The sequence below is a fragment of the Bactrocera neohumeralis genome, unplaced genomic scaffold (genome assembly GCF_024586455.1).
Source record: "Bactrocera neohumeralis isolate Rockhampton unplaced genomic scaffold, APGP_CSIRO_Bneo_wtdbg2-racon-allhic-juicebox.fasta_v2 ctg165_3, whole genome shotgun sequence".
Taxonomy (NCBI): domain Eukaryota; kingdom Metazoa; phylum Arthropoda; class Insecta; order Diptera; family Tephritidae; genus Bactrocera; species Bactrocera neohumeralis.
Window position 1 is genome coordinate 531,451 of NW_026089795.1, and position 25,228 is coordinate 556,678.

The 25,228-nt window shown below is 36.4% G+C and overlaps 1 protein-coding gene across 2 annotated transcripts in view; it reads left to right on the top strand.

The window, feature by feature from the left end:
* LOC126766544 (dopamine receptor 1) overlaps nucleotides 1-25,228 on the top strand; it is a 227,081-nt gene that overhangs the window by 106,312 nt on the left and 95,541 nt on the right. For both annotated transcript variants that reach the window (XM_050484301.1, XM_050484302.1), the window contains exons 5-6: nucleotides 9,402-9,647; nucleotides 19,555-20,378. In XM_050484301.1, the coding sequence (XP_050340258.1) occupies nucleotides 9,402-9,647; nucleotides 19,555-20,092 (784 nt within the window). In that variant the 3' untranslated portion in view covers nucleotides 20,093-20,378. The remainder of the gene's footprint in view (nucleotides 1-9,401; nucleotides 9,648-19,554; nucleotides 20,379-25,228) is intronic.

The window sequence follows — 25,228 nt, forward strand, 5'->3', positions numbered from 1 at the left end:
GAGATATATGACGACATTGACATAGTTCAGCGAATTAAAAGACAGCGGCTACGCTGACTAGGTCATGTTGTCCGGATGGACGAAAACACTCCAGCTCAGAAAGTATTCGACGCAGTACCCGCCAGGGGAAGCAAAGGAAGAGGAAGACCTCCACTCGGTTGGAAAGACCAAGTGGAGAAGGACCTGGCTTCGCTTGGAATATCCAATTGGCGCCACGTAGCGAAAAAAAAAACGACTGGCGCGTTGTTGTTAACTCGGCTATAATCGCGTAAGCGGTGTCTACGCCAATAAAGAAGAAGAAGAGATACTTGTGTTATTTCTGACAATTGTATAGTGCATTAACTAGCAAGAGCAGATACCACCCTACTATTAGAGACTTTAGACTTTTTACCGACAACCATTTTATAGTTATTATATCCTGAATCTCGTTGGCCACAATTTCTGTCTTTGTGAGCGAGCAGAAAATCGTGATAGAAAGCTGTAGAAAATCTTCTAAGTGAATGAAGCTTTTGTATAGAGGAGAATCAACTATCAGTCGAATTTCATCAGGAGGACAAAATGGAGTAGACAATTTTTTCCTCATGATTTCTCATAGGACCTGGTGGCTTCGTCAGCCATTCGAACTTTATGGCTATATATAACCAGATGAGTAAAAGGCAAAAGCATTTTATTAGTGGTCTAAACCGTTATATTTTTTCTTCTATCACCATGGAATGAATTTACTAATTGAAGTAAGTAAGAAATTAATAAAAATTTAGCTTTTGTCATCCTATGGTATAGACTTTGGAAAATGATTACTGACACATTTCAAATACATACATATATTCTAAAATATTCACTTCCATTATGCTTGTTTGAAAATCTGTTTCGAAATCTTTTGAAAACTTAAGTGTCAGTGAACCAGAAGAACGACTAATGAAAGATCTAAGGGCACTTGAACTTAAATGAATTTATAGTTCCAAAGTACCAATAGTAGAAATCCAGGAAGAACAAATTCATGGTTGACGATGCCTTAATGTAAAAAAAAAAAACAATAAGTATCGTTTTCACTTTGGATTTCCTCATTCTTCCGGTCTTCATCAGCGACCTCATCCCTGCCCTCCAAAAAAGCCTTGTTCCACCGAAACACACCACTTCTTGCTAAATCAACATCTGTGTAAGCCTGCTTGATCATATCAAACGTCTCTGTCGCAGATTTACCGACACAGAATTCAATCGCGTACCTCTGATCTAACGAACGCTGCATTTTAGGCTTGCACCACTCACAGAAACACATCACACGAAATGTTTGTCCTGAACTAGGAACGCCTCTACCGAAGACAGTCGGCGCGCACACGCTCCGAAGTACAGTCGCGGCGGAAGAAAACAGTTCAATACCAAGTTTCATCAGGATAACTCAATGTTTACAAAAGTTATCATTTGAACTGATAGACGGATGAATAGTCACTCGAAATTCAACTCGTGTCGTCTTGCTATTCATTTATATGTATATGACTCCATTGTTAACTCAATTAGTTTTAGGTGAAGCAAACAACAATTATGTGAACAAAAATATAATACTCCCTGATGCAATATGTTGCGAGAGTATAAAAAGATACTAAAAGATAAGAAAAATGTCCGATCTACTGTATGCGCAGCCTAACAAAATTCACTTATTCGCCAATGCAATGTAAACAGGTTTAAAAATTTAATTAAAATAATATCACAAACAACTAAAAAGTTCAATATTTTGTGAATAGAAATCAATAGCACACGAATCTTATACACCACTCTGTATAATTTATGCAATTATTTTTGTAGTTTTTCTTTTGTGGGAAATTAAATTAAATTCGAGAAGGAAGAAAAATTCTATTGCATTATTTCATCGAATTAACGTTTTTGTGCGCCTCAAAATATGCAAATTTCCAACCGCAATTGCAGACACAGTGTATGCTCCGCAGACTAAGACAGCGTCTGTCTAAATGGGAACTTGACATTCGAAAAATATTCAACAGACATGTGAAGTGCTCATTTCGCAAGTGAAACAAAAATAACAAGCATTTTTGCTGTAAAATGAATATAAGTGAATATGTAAGTGTGTACGCACACAGAATGTAGAAAGGAAGAATAGGAAAAGTCAAAATTCAAATACACATAAAGACCATAAGTGGGTTTGTTGCCACAGGAAAAGAAGTAACGAAATAATGAAATTTGAATTGGAAGTGTAATGCGTGCTTGCCAATTTATGAAACCTGCTGGAGGGGAGTGTGTGTGTGTGTGTGTAAGTGTGCCTGTACGAGTTATGCGTGCGGAGTTGCAATTGCGCAAACTTCCGTCTTAGACAACATACGATTGCGACTGCTTTTGCGAATGACGACTGTTTGCTTTTTTGATTGTAGCCAAACTTGTGAGCGGTTCTAGGCAATGGAGCAATCGTAAGACGCTTGCTAATGTTGTTTTTGGTGATTTTTGCATGCTCTGTCTTTGCCATTTTCTAGCATCACAATTGAATTATTCCGTTTGATTTGCTGGTTTCCCTAACACGCGTTTGCATGCAGCCATATATGTACGTCTTGTAGCGTAACAGCTGTGCTGGCAACATAAGCAGTAGGGCATACTTAAATATGCGCATAAGCGTGAACATAAATTAAACGCTCACATGCTTACAGGGACTCATATATTTATTTGTTTTTGCTCTGTTGGTTTTCATTTACGCTGAACTTATGCGTGTACGACTGACTACGGCAAGCACTGAAATAATATATTTGCGCGCGTAAAAGTATGCTAATATATGCAATATGAGCTAACACATGCGTGCTTACAACCAGCTGCCGTGTACGATTTGTATGCAGGCTTGCTTCAAATCAATACTTTTCCTGAGCAACACTGTTTGAATATATGTTGTGTTCTTCGATTCGCATCAAATGGCAACTGCTGCCGTACTCAGCAAATTTCTTAGTAAAACTCCTACTTCAACTTTGACCCTCGGGCTCACAGCCCAAAATAAAAACAACAAAATCAATTTTAACAAATAAGAAACTGCCTATATCCGTCGCAAAGCACATCTCTGCATTTCATAGCCTGTTCAATTGGATAACCTCGTTTTCACATAGTCGCATAATTTGCTGAACAAATTCCTCCCATTAACCTTAATGCGTGTCGGCAAATTGTCCATACTGCATTTGTCAATGAATTTATGCCCAACTCCTTAAACGTTTTTTCATGGAAAAAGTGCTCCGAACTAAATATGTAGTGCCATAGTGGCTTGAAATGAACATATTCATATTATTATAATAAAAAATCACCCCGAAGAACTCTTTCAAGAACACTTTCCGTAATCACAATTTTTACGAAAACAAAGTAAAATCTATAAAAGCCCCGTGTATCCAAAATCCGTATTGGTTTTATGAGCAGGGAAAACTTTGAACGCAGTGGAAGTTCAAAGGTAACAGATAATAACAAAACTCTACCGATCTATATGTTTGTAACACCCAAAAGGAAAAGTCGGTAATCCATCACCATGATGAGTTGAATTACTCATATCCGGCTGTATTAGAGTGATTGAAAAAAAATTTTTTTTTTTTTCGTTTCGTACTCGGAAAAATAGGTTCCTAGACACCTCTAAGAAAGCCTCTCCAAACATGAGTTTTTAATTGTAACGGGAAGGTCCTCCTACATACAGTTTTCTATTTTTTCTTATTATCAGATAGAAAAATTTATATCCCGCTTCCAACTACTTGAAAAAATATTTTGTTCCTATTTAGATTTTGTAGGAAATTGAATGCTCTACAAAAAAGGTGAACTATGATTTTTTCGTAAACCCAACCGTTTAAAAGATATTAACAGTTAAAATTTGATTATTTTTGGGAAAATTTTTTTATTTCTTATGAATTTTAGAACTCAATGAAAAAAATTATTATGAATGATGAAACTCATAATTTTGTAGGAAATTTGCTGCTCTATGAAAATGGTCTCCTATGATTTTTCGATTAAGTTAAGCGTTTACGAGATATTAATTCTTATTAATTATGACTCCTTATGACCAAAAATTACCGAAATACAACTAAAACTGTTCAAGCTCTTAGGTACCGAATATGTGGACCCCAGTATATATATTTGACTTTTGACCGAAAATATCGGTAAATGTAAGAAATATAGAATTGAAACTCAGATAGAATCCTTCCCAAATATGAGTCGGATCGGGTCAATACTTCCCTTAGATCCCATATACCTAAAATATAGATTTTCAAACTTCCGGATGACTTTACACGGTTTCAATGTTTCAATGAAAATTGGAGAGCTTGTTTTACTGATAACAGTGCATCTTTGTGCCTGCAATGAATAAAATTAGGCGACAACTTAACCTAACCCCCATATAAAAAACATATAACATCCAGCTGGCTTTACTCCATATGATTGGTGATTGTATGTGTGGTACTTTATGAAACTCAGCAAACATGTTTTTTTGTAAATGGTATGTTAATAGTAAATGGTATTTGCAAAAATAGATAAAATCGACTTTAATCCTTGCAAGTTGAAAGAGTGTAAAATATTCGATTACACCCCAACTTAGCCCTTCCTTACTTGTTTTTATTTTATTATTAATCTTCGGAAAGTTTATGATTTTTTTTCAAAATATGGTTCTATTAGTACTTGTGACCGTATCGATCTTTACAGGTTAAACAAGCATATTACTTATTGAAAGATATTTTTCGAACTAGAATCTAGCATTAACTTTAATCCAATGTTCAGGAATTAATATGCCAAACTGTTGCCATGATCACTTAAAAAAATTCCAATTGTTGTATTTATGTCTTCAAACTTAGTAAATTACACACACATTTTACTAAGAAAATTGTTTATAAAGCGTTCTTCTGCTCTTCACGTACTGAATTTAACTGTAATAAGCCCGAAATTATTATTCCACACTCATGTCTCCCTAAGCATACAAATTACGGCCTCATAAAGGTCTGCTGACTTAAAGTCGTCTGGAGAAAAAAAGTAAAAAAGGACGAAAACAAATATAAGATGAGCTTGTTCATTTCTCATTCCTTTTACTATTTTTTGTGCGAAAGCTGATTTTGTGTTGTTGTTTGTCTCGGTTTTTGTTTCGTTCTACATGAAAGCGCTCCTTCTATCTCCTCAGCAGACAACCGACAAACTCATTTTCATTAGCATTATGTGCATCATTAAACTCAAAGGACACAAAGCCAAATTACCACCAACAAAAAGAAAAAAATCTGCTCAATTATTTTGAGCCGAAACGAACCCGCAAAAAATTAGTTGAAAAGGATCCAGTTCAGAATGAATTTAAATGACGTATTTATTTTGATAAAGGATTGTGCAAGGGTTGTTATTAATGTTTCTTACCTCTGGCGCATCGAACTGAGACATTTGCCATTTGACGTTTTCCATGAAAGTTTGGTGTGTTCTACAATGAAAGCTCTTTGGACTATTGACCCATCAGTCAAATATTTACATGAAATTATTTCCATGGCCAGCACTGATTGCAACGAATTTAACAAGACTTATAGAAAAACTGGAATTACTGGATTACTACATAATGCTACAGAAACAGATGCTCTCCGATTTTGATTAAGGTGCCTCACATACCATCAATAACATGAAAGAAATAAAGTCAACCAGATGTTTGAAAATGCTGATATTAGTTGTATGAGGACTATGCCCCTTTTCCCAAGATTTAATCCATTTTAGGCACGAAGATGCTCTATTAAGGGGAAAACACGGCTACTAAATTTAATTAAGATAACTCACATATTAGCCGATGTATAGCGTATAAAGTTAGCCGAAAGCTCGAAAATTTTAAGGGGGTATTCTGGTCTAGAAGCATGAATTTCAGGTAATATTTAAAGTGTCGTAAAAAAAGGCAATTAATATTTTTAATCCATTTTTTTATTAGTTATTTGTTAATTTTAGAAGAGTACAGAAAAAAATTAAAAACTACAAAAAGTAAAAAATTTCAAAAATTATGAGCTGACGAAGTGGGGGTCTCTAAAAATTTGCACGTGACCATACCCATGATTTCAACCCTCCTAGTTATCTGAAACCAAAAAAACGTTAACTGCGGCTGCACCGAAGCTAATATACCCTTCACAGCTGCATTTCTTTTAGTAACTAAGTGTTCAGTTTGTATGGAAGCTATATGCTATAGTAATCCGATCTGAACAATTTTTTCGCAGATTACATTGTTGCCTTAGAAAATAATCCATACCAAATTTGGTGAAGATGCATTGACAAGTGTGAAAGTTTTCCATACAAGAACTTGATTCCGATCGTTCAGTTTATATGGCAGCTATATGTTATAGTGGTCCGATATCGGCCGTTCCGACAAATGAGCAGCTTCTTGAATAGAAAATGACGTTTGCAAAATATCTTAAAAGCTGAGGGACTAGTTCGTATATATACAGACGGACGGACAGACAGACAGACGGACATGGTTAAATCGACTCAGCTCGACATACTGATCATTTATATATATACTTTATAGGGTCTCCGACGCTTCTTTCTGGGTGTTACAAACATCGTGACAAACTTAATATACCCTGGTCAGGGTATATAAAGATTATTGATCTAGAATAATGTCGCAATGGCCGGACCTACGGAAAAGTGGGAAAAAATTTTTTCACAAAATGGCGACTGCCTGAAAAAAAAAAGTTTTTTTGGATCACTTTTTCTGACTATTTCGAATTTTTTAAAAATAATAAAAATAAAAATTTGGGGATGGGGCTTGTTCCAACCATAGACAAGCCTATAAAGAAGACTCTATAAAAATTTCAAGTAAATCAGTCAAGTAGAACCTGAGAAATCGTGGGTATCGTTCCGAAAAAGTCAAATTTGAGAAAAACGCGTTTAAAGTTTCGCGTAAAGTCTTTTGTTCGATTAGTTCCGGCCGAACCAGTTTGGATGCCGGGTCAGAAAAATACCTATATCTCCGAAAATAATTTTAATTGTGAAAAATCCTCTTGTACACATATTCTTGAATAGCTAAACTTTGAAAATAAAAAAAAAAATCGATTTTTTTTAATTTCTAGACCAGAATACCCTCTTAAATTACGTATATTGGGGGCTACGGGAAATGTTTCCTACTTATATCAAAAATGCATTTTCTTTAATTTTGGCTATACATACTTCGGTAACAACAGTCATGAAGAGGCTCCGGGGTTCACATAACCGGTATCTTTGAGCTTTAATAGTTAAGTACGGAGCTATATGATGTCACCCAAGTACTTTTGTAGCATCCTAAGCGTAAAATTTAATGTCTCTGACGGATTTAAGTCTTGCATTATCGCCCTTTTAGTAGTCTTTAATGAAACCATTATATAGAAGTGGGCGTGGTTATTATCAGATTTCACATATTTTTCCAAATTTGGGTGATATAGCTTGAATGTTTTGCGAGGTATATGTATTAAACCTATAAGAGGACGGGCCTATGTACACTTTTTAAAAACTTTGAAACTACAGCTGCCCCTCGTTAATGCGATTCGTTATACTAAATTAAATTTTTTTGCATTAATTTCCGATTAATATCGTTTTGTGGGCCGTTGTACGGCCATCTTTTCATTTTTGCCAATAAACACGTGTATCGGGTTTAATTTTTCTCCGTCAGGATCGGGAAGGACCTCTCCGAACAGTTCGATACCAACATCTAAAGAGCGGCGTTACGAGTTTTCGAGAGAAAGGCTCTGCGGAAGTGGTCCTTTGCGTCTTGGCACACTCGTTGGAGAAGGACGTGACACTTGGAATCGCCAATTGGCGATAAATAACGACTAGCTGTTGTAAACTCGACTAAACCCGCGTTAGCGCTGTCTACGCCAATAAAGAAGAAGAAGATTGGTTTTTATTACGATATCTTAATTTTTACTCAAACTGAAAGCTTGAACGGAAGCGCTGAAAAAAGGCGGACAAACAGATAGTCACTCAGAATTCATCTGGTCTCATCATCCCGATCATTATACATATATATCTATCTGGATTAGTTTTAAGTCATATAAACAACCGTTAGGTGAGCAAAACTATTATACTCTGTAGCCATATATTGCAAGAGTATACAAAAATTAATTTCAATATGGTTAATATTACTTTTTAAAGACATCGCCACCGTATGACGTTCTTTTTTTTCAGAGTCATGCTTAAGAAATCCTTCTTATGAAGGGGAATGCACTATTTAAGCATCAGGAAAATTGCATATAATATATATTCAATATTACAAAATTTCGTCCAAAAAAGTACATATATAAGTATTTGTGAAATTCTTCATCTTCGATACTCTTAGCAGGGTCTAGGTAGGTAGGTAGGAGTGCAGCCCTATCGGGCTCAATTAACACTTGATGTGCCATTTTGATGCACTGTTCGTAGAACCTCCTGTATCTGCTATTACGTTTCACCTTCTCTTTTCCTGTCATATGTTGGCCATAATTGTTTAGTTATGACGCATTTTGTGATGTTTTTCCACCTGTTATTTGCAATTTGTTGAAATTGTCTATTGATCTCTCCTTTGATTGATCCTAGCGGACTTGGTATTATCTCCGCCTCGGATTCGTTGAGAAAAGCTCCTGCCTTTGCCAACTCGTCTGCTTTTTCGTTACCGAAAATGTTCCTGTGGCCGGGAACCCAGATTAAGTTTAGTTGGAGCTTGTCTTTTATTGAGCTTAGTGCTCTCTTGCAGTTGTGTACTGTGCTGGAGTTTGTCATGGGTGAAGACAAGGCCAGGAGCGCCGCCTGGCTATCCGTAAATAGCAGGGTCTATTGGCGATGTATTTCACGCCAGTTAACCTAAGCTAGACATTTCATTCTAAATTACGCCAATCGAAATATTCAAAAACTATTCATTGACAAATATTTCTAATAGTATGTATGTAAACTGACAAAGTTTTTTTTAACTAAGTAATAAAACTCGTTAGATAAGCATTATATATTTTTGGTTAGAACTCGCCGACAGCGGCTGCCAGTTGCAGTTGCGGAGGTCATCAGACAATGTTTCAATAACAGACTGAATGAAAAATTCACATGTGCGCTTAGAAAATTGCTATTTTCCAATCAGAACGTGTGGTTACAGCGCAAAAAGCATTGTCATCCGCAAACCCGCAGCTAACAAAGACAAAACAGCAATGCAGCAAGAAGCACCACGACGACCGCAATGTCATCAGTCGGACCTTTCACTGTCACGACAATTACGCATGGACACACAATTTTCAGCAGCATGCCGAATGCCACAATGTGTGAACAGAGCTCAGCAACGCAAAAAAAATCGAAACTCACATACACGCACACTCGGGTTTTAGCAGTCACTTGATTTACCTACTTAGTAAAAGTCCCCTCTTACTGACCGCATTGCATGCCCTTCTGTTCTGTTTATCTGCTAACTCATTCTCTTTTTCCTTATCTTTCGTGTGCCTTTGCAGGTATGGTCGCTGGGTGACACGACGTGTCGCAGTCATTACAATCGCTGCCATTTGGCTGCTGGCCGGATTTGTCTCGTTTGTGCCAATCTCGTTGGGTCTGCATCGACCGGAGCAGCCGTTAATCGTAGAAGACAATGGAAAACGGTATCCCACGTGTGCGCTGGACCTGACGCCCACCTATGCGGTCGTATCTAGTTGTATCAGTTTCTACTTCCCATGCCTGGTCATGATTGGCATCTACTGTAGGTAAGTACACACATACGTATAAATGTTATTTTCGATTTTTACTTTAGAGGAGACCGAATGAAGAGGTTAACAGAGCTTAGACAAATTGTTAGCGAGATTTTTTATTTTCTTTAGGGCATTCATTTGGTTTCTAGGCTACGATATGCCTCTGCTTCCTCTCTTACCGTCCCCCATAAATTGTTTCCATCACACAAAACTTTGAATTAATTGAACAATGCAATTTTTGGGTGTGACGACAAGATGGATGACCATTATTACTCCACTATGAGTGAGTTGAGTAGGTTGAATTTCATTGACGATTAAGTACAAGAAGACTGTCCATTTTCTGTTAATACCAATTCCTTAATAACTTTTTTCGCTCTTTACTGAAGGTTATAGTATTTCAAACTATTTCGACATCTGATAGTGACATATTTGCTTCCGGACATACTTACTGAGGTTTCTATAGCAACGCCTACACGCACTGACCTAACACAGTCACACTAATCTCATATAATAGCGTTAAAAAATAACAACTGTAGTCTACTTTAAAGCAGCTTTGAGAGCTTCTTGTACTTAATCGTGTCTCTTGTGTGTCTCTTGTCAGCCGAGCACAAAGATTATGTTCTAACAGCCAATACTTTTGATATTTCACATATCACAAATCAATCAGTTAAATATATAAAATCAGATATAATCTCCATCGGCTATAAGGATCTCCTATAACCATAGTTAAAAATATAGTAAATTAATTATTTAATAACCTGTCTTCGGAACGTAAGTTGAACGAGTTCATATTGAAGTCGGACTATATAAAAAGTTTTTACTGCACTAAAAAGAACACAGTGATTTGTCGTGGGTTGTCAATGAATTATTTTGCAATAATTAAATTAGTATTATTTTCCTTCTCAATGATCATTTAGTATTTAAATAATGCGTAGTAAAGGCAGTTGCTTCATCCCATATTTATTGCTAAAGTATTTCGTGGCACATTTAACAGCGATAAAGTAAATATAAGGGGTCAGAAGTTAAAGAAAAATAAAGCTGAGTGGTTGAACGTTTAATTCATTGGCTTTATAGGCATCAAATAGATGCTAGATACCGGTTTTTGGGGCTAAATGTCATTTTGCATTCTCTAACTTCCCTTCAAATTAGAGTGGGATAGGGATGAGGTGGATAAGTATATAGGGATAAGTATCTGTACGGAAGGGTCAAAACTATATAATCGTGTGGGACGTGGTGCCTGTTCAACAAAATAAGATACTAGAGTCAGCTTCCAGCCATCAGACCGCTGCATTGTTTTCCAATCGGACATCACAGCAATTAAGGAATGAGTGTGCTCACAGCAATAAATATATTTACACATAAAGATAGCCAAGCGGTTTTGAAAACACTAAAGTCTTCAAGATTGCACCAAACATAGGGAAATAATATCTTTCTCTCTTGGTAACATATTATTTTATGATAAACCTGCAATTAGTTTCTGAGCACCATTGTGTTTTTATTGCTGGTAACTGTGAGGCAAATAAACAAGCCAGAGCAGGCACCACCCCTCAACTTCTTTAAAGAAGAAATGTACATATGTATATGCCTCTGGCTACAAGTAGATATTTAATCGACGAATATGTCATAAATATAGTCAATCCCTAACTGACTCAACAAGCAGAGGCTGCACAAATTAAATTTTGTTTATATAAACGCCATCGGGAACACAGAGTGGTTTACAGAAGACAAAATAAAGTTATTTTACTCTCAGTGGTTTTACAATGGGTCTCCTCAAGGCCTATATACTTGGTCAGACACTCACCCTCCCTATATTTTCCCTTAAAATATTACCAAAGGAATTGTTGGTTACACTCCTCTCCATAAACTAGTCATTTACAAATATACACTCTCTAGTTATAGGAAAATGCACGACATGAGATGTTCAGCAAACCTTATTGGGACAAAGCTTATCTGACACTTATTATGACCCTTTAGACTCAATTACGTCGCATATGTCATTACTTTTACATTTTTAGAACTTATCTTAAAACGTGATTTTAATTATAGCTATTAGTCGAGAAAAAAAATTTGTTATTATTATATTGTATTTCCATTTTGTATTATTATTATTGGCATTTCCTATAGACCAAGAGCTCATATAAAGATAAAAAGCTATCTCCTATCAGTAGACCATCATTTTAATGCTACAAGCTAACAAAATCACGACGAAGGGGTCTTTACTGGTTACGAGTTAAAAAAAAAACACCTTCAATAATGTCGTCTTGAATAAATGTCATCACTCAAATTAAACTAGCAGTTATTATTTATTTGAAAACGTCCTCCAGACACAAACTTGGCTTACTGCTCTGCCAGTATACCATGTCTCTTTAAAAGAACTTTACTCCAAAAATGAATGTATTCGATGTTGGAAATCTTTAACGAATCATTTTGAGCTGCAAGAGATGCAAAATTAATTTAAATTTAATTCTTAAGAAATGACGCATAGAAAAACATCACCTAGCTAGTTAAATAAATTCAAATTTGTTGAAAAGTTTATACTTAAATTAGCTTATTGCCGTCAACACATCCATCCATCAATTTGTTTCGACTTGCTCATGTATATGTACGCAAATATTGATGGTTTTACGCTGAGATTATATTCAATCCCTTTAAATACAAATTTAATACCTGAGTACACATGTAAGCACACAAACGCTCAAGGGGACATAAAGTTGTAGTGAGACGCAATAAAGCCAGATTCCACACTCTTTGGGCTAATAATAATGAACAAATTATAACGATAAAAGGATATTCATTACGTAATTTGTTGTGACAGCTTTATCGAGGCGCTCTCACACACACGCACACATGTGCAGCAGCAACAAAATTAAATGCGACGATCTGCTGGTCATGCTGTTATGTATATCTTTTATACGTTCATATATGCATACATATGTATGTGTGGTATATCCAGCGGCTCTTAATAGCGCTTGCTGCTCACGAGTTACGCGAGCCTTATTGTGGGCTCATTAAATGCGAAGAGGAAAATCAAACGCGCAGTAAACACTTTGCTACACACATGCATAGATAAATCCTAGGCATGAAAGTCCCGACATATATTCTACAGTATACTTTAGTAGTAAGTAAGTAAGGGAGATATTCTTCCGTCATCTGTTTGTATTTCTCTTTACTATGCTTGAAAACGATGATGCGACTAGTCTTTCATGACAATATGATTTCCAAATTAGTATCGCTCGTATGGTTTCTATAAAGTGGCACTGCTAGAATTAATCCATTTCTTTTGTTGATAAAACTAACCGTCTAAAAATAACTAAGTCAATTCTTTAGCTGTCAGACATTGATCCGTGAAATTAGCATAATTTTAGCGAAAGTATCGGTTAACAAGGAATTTAATAAAAAGGCATTTTGAGTAGTAATGAAAGATTACTATTTCATTACTTATCCGTGCACTATGCCAAGCAAAGCAATTATTTATTTAAGCGCTGAAAACGGAAGATATTTGGACTTGAAAGTTCAATGTAAAGTCAACCGACTGCCGCTATAGTTTCGAAATCAACGCGTAGAAAGCCGAAACAGTTAGAATACAGAGTTTTGGTTTCAATATTTTGGCGCATGGAATATATTTCACCGACTATCTAGAAACGGGAATGATTGAAGGCTTAAACCCGGCGTGAAATGATAAAAATATTTTCCAAAGTTGTATTTTTTACAGACCATACAAAACGACAGCCTCTCTACCTTGTTTGTCAAGTGAACAGCAGATATTTTCCACAAGAATGAGTTTTACTTATTTTCAAAATGAATTTATTTGCATAAACTTGCTGCATTCGGTTGTTCTACATTGGATCACGGATCATGTTCACTTCTTATCATTGAGCCAGCTATACTAATATTCAACATTCTATATTTTTCTTGAGGAACAAGTACATTAACAGCAGTGAGGAAAATGGGTTACATTAGTAATTTTACTAATTTGAAATGACGTTGCTTGACAGAGGACTTGAATTATATGCTACATTCACCTTCATCTGTGATCTGACATTCGGAGCAGTCAATAAAATAAGAAAAGAACCGAAAAATGCTGCAGTAACTCCCTGTTATTCCCAAAAACTGAACAGGAGGATTTCCAAATTTATTAAGATATGATTAATCGAGATGGTATCCAATACTATAAGTGGTCGACAAACTTGAAAATTTGTGAAAAATACTTAGCGAACAACTTAACAACTTATGTGAAACAAAATGGGCTCAACGCACGATCCACAATTTGCCGCAAAATTGTTGTTGGTCGTCAAAGCTCTGACAAAATTTTGTAACTGTAAAAAAAAGGAAACAACGGGAAGAGCAACGATACTCATCGCAGCCGTGTGCAAATTTGAATTTATAATTGGGATTTTTTGCCTATGTCTTATTCTATCTCTAAATCATTCACTCGGTGTGATTCTTCAGAAAGAATCGATTGATCTGGCAAAAGCGCCAAATATGATATATATGTACGCTGCTTAAAGCGCAGGGAAGTATTGGATGGATTTGAGTTTATGCTTCCAGAAAAAACATAAGAAATTGAAAACCTTATTAACTGCTTGATTGATAGATTCAAAGGCCGTTTGGATAATGACAACGTCGTGCGACGTTTGAGGCTCTACTAAATACTAAATATCCACCATGATATTAAACTGTATAAAGACACTATATATAGCATAAAAATCCTCATTTTTCAAGTTAATGTTCAATGGGGTTTTTTAGTTAATTGGTTGCAATGAGGCAACACTTCTGTCCCACTTAGTCTTTTACACAGCTGTTCCTTGATTGATAATCAGTTTATTTGCCATTTCATAGTGAACATACTTACTTCAGAATAACGTTTGCAAATCATAGTATCGAAGAAAACACGTAGTCCATCCGAACCACCGAATCCGATTTTCGTTTTCAAAAAAACTGCTATGCTGCATCAGTGAATATAAAACCATTAAAATATTGCTAAGTCGAGAACTGAAAAACTATTCACTCCCTCAATACCACTACACATCTCAAGATTATATTAAGAATATTCCGGAGTCCAGTTAAACAGATTTAACTCACTATTTTAACCTCTAGGAATTATATATTTGCTTACCTATTTGTCCCAATGTCTAAGCATTGTTTAGAATTTCTTTCTTTCTTGGAATACAGAAGCATATACTATATGTATATACATACGTTTTTATAACCGCCAGTTTAGGCTAAGCCTAAATACGCTGTGAATATTTATACTCTTATGCTTGCTCACTTTGTTGTTACTGTTGTTGTTGGTAATGACATGTCGATTATTATACATCATCTTGCTACATGCCCAAATAGGTGTGCGTACGCCTAAATTAAGCTGAATACCCTAAGTGCTGCAGTATGTTCGCAGGCACAATTTCTCAGCATATGGCAAGGCACTCGTTACTTATACGACATGTGCGCCCATTTACGGCACACACTATACGGGAAACACATGTTGCAGCGCGCAATAAATAGTAGTATAAGCTTTTTAGTGCTTTCTGCTTTGTCTTGAGGCTCCGCACGCATTACATATAAAATATACAATAACGACACACATCTATATTTTTATTTTATGTGAGAGCGACTGCAATATTCACCAAGGGTCGCCCGCCCGTAGAGCAATCGTAGTGCTTGGCAATAACTGAGTAGTAAACAAAACTACTCTTGGTTGCTCTTTTTCTACTTTTTTTGTATTTTTATTATATTTGTTGCTTTTTTATTATGTGTGGCGCGCTATGCCTCCTCCGTGATTTCCTTCTCGTCGACCGGCGCCAACTTCCGCACTTTTTATGCACTCATTTCCTTTAGTGCGCCATTAAGGTTTTTTATTATTTCGCTTGCGCATTCTGAGCGAAATTCTGTTTGGTTTTATTTAATTCTGTGAGTACATAACACTGCATTCAACCGTGAAAAGTTCTTGTTTGCTCTTGCAACTGCCACATACTATGCATGCTTTAACACCTTTTCGCCTAGAAATATTTAAATTTTCATATTTATTGAAACAATTTATCGGTAACTTTTTTGTTTCGCCACATTGCATGAAGTTTTGAATATTTTCCGATTCACCTTTCCACTAAATATGTTGGCCAACTTTATTTATTTGCACTTTTTCCCGTTTATTTCCCAATCTACTGATCGCCGCGTCAAATATTTTGCAACATTTGCCTATAAAATTGATTTCATATGACTGAGACTTTAACAAACATTGCTGTATTCACGCAACTTTTTTGGCTCTGCAGCTTGGCCTCACCGTTGTTTGCTGTTGGCGCTTCTCGCTGCTGCATGTGAATAGTTTGTTGTTTTGGAACTTTGTTGCCAGTTTGCTGTGGTTACCAAATATGCATTTTTCATAATTTTTTATGGCGAAAGTTTGAAAAAATTCCTTTGTGCATTTTTTCATTGGGATCTGCCATTTGAAACTTTTGTGTTCATCAGCTGAATAGCGTTTAGGGCTTTACCTTGAATTTCATAAAAAGCGATTCGTCTGTGGGTCTCTCAATAAAGGCTGAAAAAAGTTTTGTTTCAAATTCCCATTGAACTTTTTTGCGACATCCGTGTGTGTGGGGGAAATTCACAAAAAATTATTCGAGTTTTAATCAATTTAAATTACCTTTCTATTAAAGACATATGTATAAATTAATACATTTTTTTTCGATTATAAAATGGGATGGAATTCTGCCATTAGCCTTCTGTAATATGGGGCATTATAAGATACAACATGGCATCAGATATTTAATAAGTTTCGATTTCTTCTTTATATCATGGATTTTGAGCTTTCTGTAGAATTAAACTTTAATTCATCTCCACAACATTGTGTTTCCTTCCAGAAAAGTGTGGCATAAGGTCAGGTAGGCGGGGACATAGTGCAATTAAATATTATCTTCTCTTCAAGTACACTCTACACTTTGTAGATATTTAATGTAGATGCTTACTCTGGCAATTGATAGACATTGAAATGGTCAACATGTTATGTAGTATATAGCTGAGTCTCAGTGGAGTCAATTCCTATCTTGCCCAACAAGCAGGCAAACGTGACATGAATAGAATGTGGACCGTACACGACTATTAAAACTCGAAGGGAATGAGATAAAAACTCTCGTAGGAGTGCTAAAAGATCACTGTTTAATTGGCAGACATGCTATCAGACTGGAAATACAATAAATATTTAGAAAAAGAGGGACTATACACCATCTTCTATGAAAACACAAAGCTTTATGCAGGATATAATAAGAATAGTTATACGATACTATCGGTCGAGGGCTTCTTGACAATATCTCGGAAATCGCACAAATAAAACGTTTTGATTGCCGAACTTCATCAAAGGAACAGGGTGGTACAGAGGATATAATAAAGTCTAACTATATTTAATTTCTATCAAAGGAATAAACTCTTAATACGCTTGAGACAGCTTGAGAACCGAATATGTATCTAATAAATAATATTAATCTAAAATCAATTAATCTACCGTATGCAACAGTAAAATATTTTGTCAGGCTCGTAACAATAAAACAACATTAAATAATCATTATAATGATCAGCACGACGAACTAGCCGATTTAGCCATGTGTATCTGTCCGTCTGTCTGTATATACGCAAACAAGTCCCTCAGTTTTTGAGTTATCGATCGGAAATTGTGCACACGTAAGGCCATACTTCAAAATACTCAGAAGTGATAAACCCGCACAATTTTAAGGCCAATAGAAAAGTTTATGTGCAGTCGCATTTGCTCACTGAACTTTTCTGAAATAATTGCAAATTTCATATTCTTAATTCTTTCGAGTAAACTCCAAACGTTCGCAATTTAATGTTTTTAACGTTCCACTTATACTGCAATAGTCCGCAGTAATTTTCAATTTGCACTTGAGACCCATTTAACTTCGTTTCTCTGCCAAAATTACAAAGCCTAGAAGAAGTGGGAAAAAGTCATTATTTATTTATTTTCTAATTTACTCGCCGCTGAGCATAAAGCTATTACGCGATGAAACGGTGCAACCATTCTTGTCATTACCGCCCCTGTCTCACTTTCACTCTCTGAAAACGTTCACGCAAGCACTTGTGTTTGTGTGAGTGAGAGCTCTTCGGATGCATGTGCAGTGGCGGCGAAAGCCCTTATTACTTTAGTGTTTGAACACACACACCTGCTTCTAGGAGTCTTTGCAAATTGCCTAATGCCATGCACTAACAAGACAAAGAGCCATTTGCCACACCTCACGGTGCAACTTACACCGTAATGCTACAACGCGAATGCTTTAATTGCAGATTCGTATGCAGTTGCAAAGCACACTTGCACGTACTTCTCCAATGGAAGCTTTTCCGACTTTCTTCCACTTACAAATGCGCAATTTTTTCGCGGAATTGCGGCATGGCGGTATAGCGGTTTGACCTTCCAGTATTCCCAAGAAGCATAGGAAAAATTGAAAAAGGCAACATTCGGATTTCGCAGTGAAGTATGCCCAAATTGCCTATCGCAAGGTGAGACGTGCTAAAATTTGGCAAGAAAAAGGTGTGGTTGTTGCCTGAATGAACGCGCCGGCACGTCCACTCTTCGGTGGCAAGAATTTGCAATTTCCTTTGCTCGCCACCCGTCTATTTGCGCACTAAAACAAATACGCGATTGTAAGTGCATGGCTGAGAGCTTATTGGTTCGGCAGCCAACTCAACGCCTGCGTGGAATACACACAAGCCTAAATACTTACGACCCTGTAGGGAAATGAAGTAATAGAAATTGGTGCGGTTTCGCTGCAGCAATCGGCATTATTAGGTAGAGTTCAGTCCACAACAGAGCAAGTAATTGCCCTTGCATTTTACCTTAAACCAGGCCTCAGACCCTGCGATTTCATCTTCGTTGTCGTTAATTGTATTCCCTCCCACTAGAAATAGAGAGAATCGATGGTAACTGCAAGGCAGAGGAGCACCCTTGCCCCGCACACATTGGAAGAATGTTGTATGTATGGAGGAGAGTGAGGTGGAAACACCAAAGCACTTTCTTCTGCAATAACTTTTGCAAGACTGAGGTTGAAACATAGCGGCAGTTTTACCTCCACTGTACCAGCAGACGTAGTCAAAAACTGACAGTAGGCGTTTCAACGAATTTGCGATAGACCCAAAGCGCTTTGTTGATTGTCTTATTTTCACTTATAGAGGAATTTTTGACGCCGCTCCAAGTGAGATTCATGTTAGGCTTGACCTCTTAACTTTACCTAGCTTAACCTAGACAACTAAGAATAAGCCGCTACAAGCTAGATTAGTAGAAAACGGTGGATGTGGATTTCACTCTTCGATTTAGACTCATTCAATGCGGTCCACTCGGAAGATTGTCAATTGGGTTCCAGAGAGAAATGGTGGCGCTGAAATTCGTATTTTTTACGATCAGACGACTTCGCACACTCTTTGGAATCATCAATTAGTTGTTGTTTATGGAAAATTTGTTTGTTTCAGTTTGAATAAAACTTTCGAATAGATCGTTATTATTGGCACATTGTGAATAATTTCATGCATTTTACCTATGTTTCGGTCATTTATTGAGTGCATCGTATTCTAAGCTCTTTTATTCAGTAAAGACTTTACCAAACTACTTTTCAACTGTTGCTTTTATCATTAACGCAAGACATATATATGTATGTATAAAACATGGCTAAAATCGTAGGAAAACAATAAACACATATTTACACACACATTCATGCATGCGCATATGTTTACCTATATTCTTTATAATTCACAACTGCCCAAGGTAGGGCCATCCGTTGAACATCGCTTCTTTACAGAGCGAAATAAATTCATGAAAAGTTTTGTTACATATTATACACTTAAATGTATAGTTTCTATTCCATGAATATTCTTTAATGAATTTGAAAAAACATAACTCATTAACTGGATTTTCTATTACCTTTTTCAGACTCTACTGCTACGCGCAGAAGCATGTAAAGTCCATCAAAGCGGTGACGCGACCCGGCGAGGTGGCCGAGAAGCAACGCTATAAGAGCATACGACGCAACAAAAACCAACCGAAAAAGTTCAAAGTGCGCAATCTGCACCACAGTTCGCCCTATCATGTCTCTGATCACAAGGCCGCCGTCACGGTCGGTGTCATTATGGGCGTCTTCCTAATCTGTTGGGTGCCATTCTTTTGTGTCAATATTGTCGCCGCCTTTTGTAAGACCTGCATTGGGGGACAGACCTTTAAAATACTCTCGTGGCTGGGCTACTCCAACTCGGCCTTCAATCCCATCATTTACTCAATATTCAACAAAGAATTTCGTGACGCCTTCAAGCGCATACTCACCACACGAAATCCATGGTGTTGCCGACAGGAGGTTGGCAATATACATCCGCGCAACAGCGACCGTTTCGTAACCGATTATGCGGCGAAAAACGTTGTTATGATGAATTCAGCACGCTCGTCGGCCGAACTGGAACAAGTGTCTGCGATTTGACCAAAACGCACCGCTTCGGCGTTAGTTTGCTGCATGTCCAGTGCGGATGCTGCATCTCTGACGACGACATATATTCCGTGAGATTCGGTGACGGTGGCAACCACGACCATCGTGGAGGCTTTGCCGGTTGTGACGGAAATGGAAACGGAATTAGTTTAAAATTGCTGAATTACGAAGAGGATGCATGCAGTGACGATGAAATGTGCGTGGCACCATAATCGTGCGAGATAATCGTGTTGAAAGTGAATTTTATGCCTTGCTACTGAAGGCCATAGCGTTTGTGAAGGTGAGTGACCGACAGACCGACCGACTTACAGGCCATTTAACCGTTAATAATAACAGGAATAAAACAGGGTGAGCAATATAGAGCTAATGAGACTTTTGTAAACATAATGGACCGCATATATACGTATGTATATTTTTAGGTATGCTTGTAGTGAATACTACAACCTTGAATAAGTTAATACTATATGTATATGATAGTTATCTAAGTGGTTGTGTTGTTTGTTTAAGCTAAAGATTGAACGAATTAATAGAATGGAATTTATGGACCGTGCGAAATGGGATTGTTAAGTAAATTATTCGCCCTCAAACTAAATGAAAGCTGTGTCTATGAAGCTTTGTCTGTAGAATTATGTCTATGGCTTTTTCGTTCTGAACAGATGACGGTTAATATCATTAAAGTAACTATTTCTCAACTCAAGCGAACCTTCCGTGATCCATCTACCCTAAGAGATGCAACACTCGAAAAATCTGAAGACTTCAAATATTTAGATATTAATTTTAAAAAGGAACTTCGGAGAATATATAGAGGCTGAGAAACCATAACAAAAACAAGAAAAACGTTAACTTCGGCTGCATCGACGCTAATATACCCTTCACATGTGCATTTCTTTTAGTAACTATGTGTGAAGATACATTGTCAAATGTGAAAGTTTTCTATACAAGAACTTGATTCCGATCGTTCAGTTTCTATGGCAGCTATATGTTGTAGAGGTCCGATATCGGCAGTTCCGACAAATGAGCATACGGACGGACTTGATCATTGATATATACTTTATAGGGTCTCCGATGCTTCCTACACCTTTTTTGTATATAAGACACAAAAAAAACCAATCGTTTGCAAGCTTTTTCGGATTATAATTTTACAACTAACCTATCTTCTACTATATGTACCTTAAAGATATTTGTTATAATCTTATTACCACCACTTACCTAAAAGAATATCTTGGAATCTAATTTATACTTATCTGTGACTTATTGAGAGTATTTCGGGTTCTCTCTAAATATTACAAAAACAATTCTTATTAGGAACTTAGCATATGGAAGTTACACAACTGACTTTGTGCCATACGAGTGATAATAAAAGATATAAAACAAACAAGTATTTAGGATAATCGCTTTTAATAGAACAGGCTGCAAACTGTTCCCCCCTAAAATAAATGTAAGATATTTTATATAATAACTGAACAGCAAACTTCAGCTGGCATTGTAAACAAAACCTACATTGTGTGCCAGAACTAAAATAAATATAATTTAAAAAGTGAACTTTAAAGCTTTCTTAAAGTGATCGGTCGGCCTGCAGCTCTGGTAAATCGTATAATTTGGACTACTTATTTCTTTATGAAATAAATTACAGACGGGATAGTAATATATAAGACTGTCACATTTTTATATTTCACCATTTTGCTACAGAACATAATAGTTTCGTTCACCTAACTGTTATTTGAATATATATATTTAAGTAATCATGATGACGATACGAGTTGCATTGGCGAAAGGCATCTACAGTTTAAACAATTTTTGAAAAATGGGCCTGCCTTCCAATAAGTTTAACGTTCCTTACTTCTAAACCAATGCGGGTTAAGTTAAGTTTATGTAGTCTCTTATGAAGCTCCAGAAGAAAAGAGCCCCTTTTTCGAACTTGTAAATTAGCAAAACACATAGTGGCCAATACAAATTTGTACAGGCGTTTAATTTCCATTCCCAGCCTTACAGAATGGACGCCAGTAGAAAAATTGTCCTTCAAACCCCCGACAACTAGGAAGAGGTTAGCTTTACTGTGAACAAAGAGGTCACTAGATCTCTTGCGATCCACATTGGGCCAAAGGCAGTTCACCACAGCGCTGACCAAGCACCTGCGAAGTCCTGCAGCGACCCGCTTTCACTCTACTGATATCGGTTTTAGGGTATCTTTCCTTGCTAGCTTACCAGCTTTATAATTGCCTACGATTCCCCTTGGCCTGGCACCAGTCTTATCACAAAAAGACTCGATGCTATTGATAGGTTAGGCTAGCTTTACTGATTTCTCTGATGGAGACTGCTTGGAAAATATTGCAATAGTCAGGAAGTCTGAAACTGGAGTTGATAGAGAGCTCCTGGCAGTAGACCCCTCTACCAGCCTTCCCTCCAACCCACAATAACTGTAAACCAAATTCGCTCAGAACAAAGTTTTGTGGAAACCCTATCTACCCTGCGAAATGGGTTGAATTCAGATTTTAGTCCCGCTTACTCCCCATATAACGGCTTTGTTAAAAACTTCTAAAAATGCGATAAGTCTATGACAAAATGCGAACAAAATCTTACACCCGAGATGATACGAAACGTCTTTATGGAAGATGGGATCAAATTTGGATGATCGGCGTGGCACCGCCCACATTTAGATAACAACTGTCAACTGATATTGACAAAATTTTCTAAGTAATATTATTATTTGACATTCTTAAATATACATACATAGTATATTCTCAAATAACACACTTTTAAATTACATCTGATTCTTTCACTTTCCAATATATAAATCAGGAACCAATCAATATATCGGGATGAAACTTTGCATGAATAGAGCTAATGTCACCATGTGACCACATGACTTCAGTTACGAATTTTTACCGAAAATATCGGTCAATCCGTGAGATATATTATTGAATATTTCCACGACTTTTGTTGCGAAAGTACAAAATTTCATTTTCGATTCCGAATTCTTTTAATTTGGTAATAGTTTTAAGTATTTAAGGTCTACTTCAACTCCAAAAAATTGTTTATTGGTTGAACATCGTAGACTGGCCTAATATTTGAAGCTTGTGATAAATTAAGATTATATTAAAAGCATACGTACTGTTTAGTAAAATTATGAGTCAATCTTTGAAAATAAAAATGATATATTCTCAAATACATTTTTAATATAGAATAAAACAAAAGGCTCCTTCTTCTCCGACGAAAGGGTCAAAATCGTGTTATTTTTGTACCTTGAACAGCCCGAAGCTTGTAATACCCAAAAGGAAAAGACGGAGATTCTCTAAAATATACATATATACATGTTGGCACCGCCTTTATCGGACGACAATGGTATATAACTGCCATACAAACTAAACGTTGAAATTAAGTTCTTTTATATAAAACTTTTTTTATTTGTGAAGAGTAATATGGAATTCGATGGCTCCAAAGTTAACGTTTTTGCTTTTTTAGGACCCCTGTGTATTGTTGAAGATTCAAATCTTTTAAATATTTAAATTATGCGCAACCAATCAAATCATATCTTAATTTAATAATTATAAATTTTATTGCGTTATAATTAAACTACAAGTTATTAGCGCTTAAATTTTTAGTGCGTGGCCTTATGAATATATAACCAACTAAACTTTATTAAATTGTAAAATCTGTTTACCTGTGCTTCGCCATGAATGTTAAATAGCCGCTGCAATAAAAACAAACTAAATTTCAGCAATTTTGCCATTAAAATTTAGTACCAAGCTTGAATTAATTTCAATTCAATGCTGGCGCTAAATGTTAAAATAAATACGGCGCTAATAAAAACGAAATAAACAATCTATAAATTTCGTCATCAGCGCGTTTCGCTTTGAAAGCGAAGTTCTGCTGCTCTTTGTTAAAATGAAATGCTAAATGTAATTAAAACTTCGTCTATAAGTGAGTGTTTGAGTTTTTAGCAAAATGCGCAGAGCACAGCGCAGCCGGGAAATCAAAACAGTACGAGCTAATGGGATTGACGGCGGACTGTCGCACCGCCGTACTGCTGCTCAGCGCTTCCATCACACAGAGGTCGCTGTCAATAATTTACTCCATCCGCCAGTAGTGTATAGAAGAGCGGCCGGTTGGCTGTTGCGCGCCATTTCCAGAGTCACTATTTGCGCCGTACTTTGCGCTTTGAATGCGCTTTTTCGGAAATTCAGAAGTTTTTGCACTACTTTTGTCAGTCAGTTGGAGCAAGTTTTACAAACTGGCACTTGCATTTAATTAATGTATTCAAAATAGCTGCAATGAAAGGAAATTAAATTGTGTACACTCTTTTAGTAGAGTTATGGTACGCACAGGACCAACTACACTTGCGGACTGGTGGATGCGAAATTGAAAACAAAATGCACAACTTTGATTTCGAACGAAAAATACCTTGATTTTCAATTAGTTGTATTGATTGCTAGTTGAAGTGGAAGTTCCAGTTGAGTGCTCTGCTGCACGCATTAAAAATGTTAAGGTACGAAACTAAAGCCAATTATTCACAGACGACTTTCGATTCGGTTTTGCATTTAAAATGCAGAGAAATATACGACATTAGTGTATTTCAAATAACCGCAAAATACTTGTAGTTTGGAAAATGACATTGCGTATACGTAACATTGAATTATTATTTACTGAAATTAATAATTGTTCCTTCTTTTGACATATACTTATATGTAGGGATGCAAAATTAATCTTTATTTATCAAATAAAACAAATTATTAGAAAGAAAGTCTTTCAATTTGCTGCTGGCAGTACCATCTCAGCTGGAAAGAAAAATTGATCGATAATAACACGTTGTGCGATGTCGGAGTGCTATAATATATTAGTATAAATTAGAGTGCTTTATTTGAGAACTCCAAATATTACTTTGGTAGACTTTGTTAAGGAAAATAAAATTCGACTAACCAAGCTTTTGATTGTTTGCAGAGAAATTAATGCTAAGCAGCTATTTGAAATCATGCCAGGGATTATTTTATTAAGGGTTAAGCTGCATTAAGCATTACTTTCAGGGTCGTGAGGTCGCGTTGCGAGTATTGTTTCGATTTTCACACCGATAACATAGATATAGTAAACTAATTTTATCTAGAATATCACTACTTTATCATGAATGAGATAGCA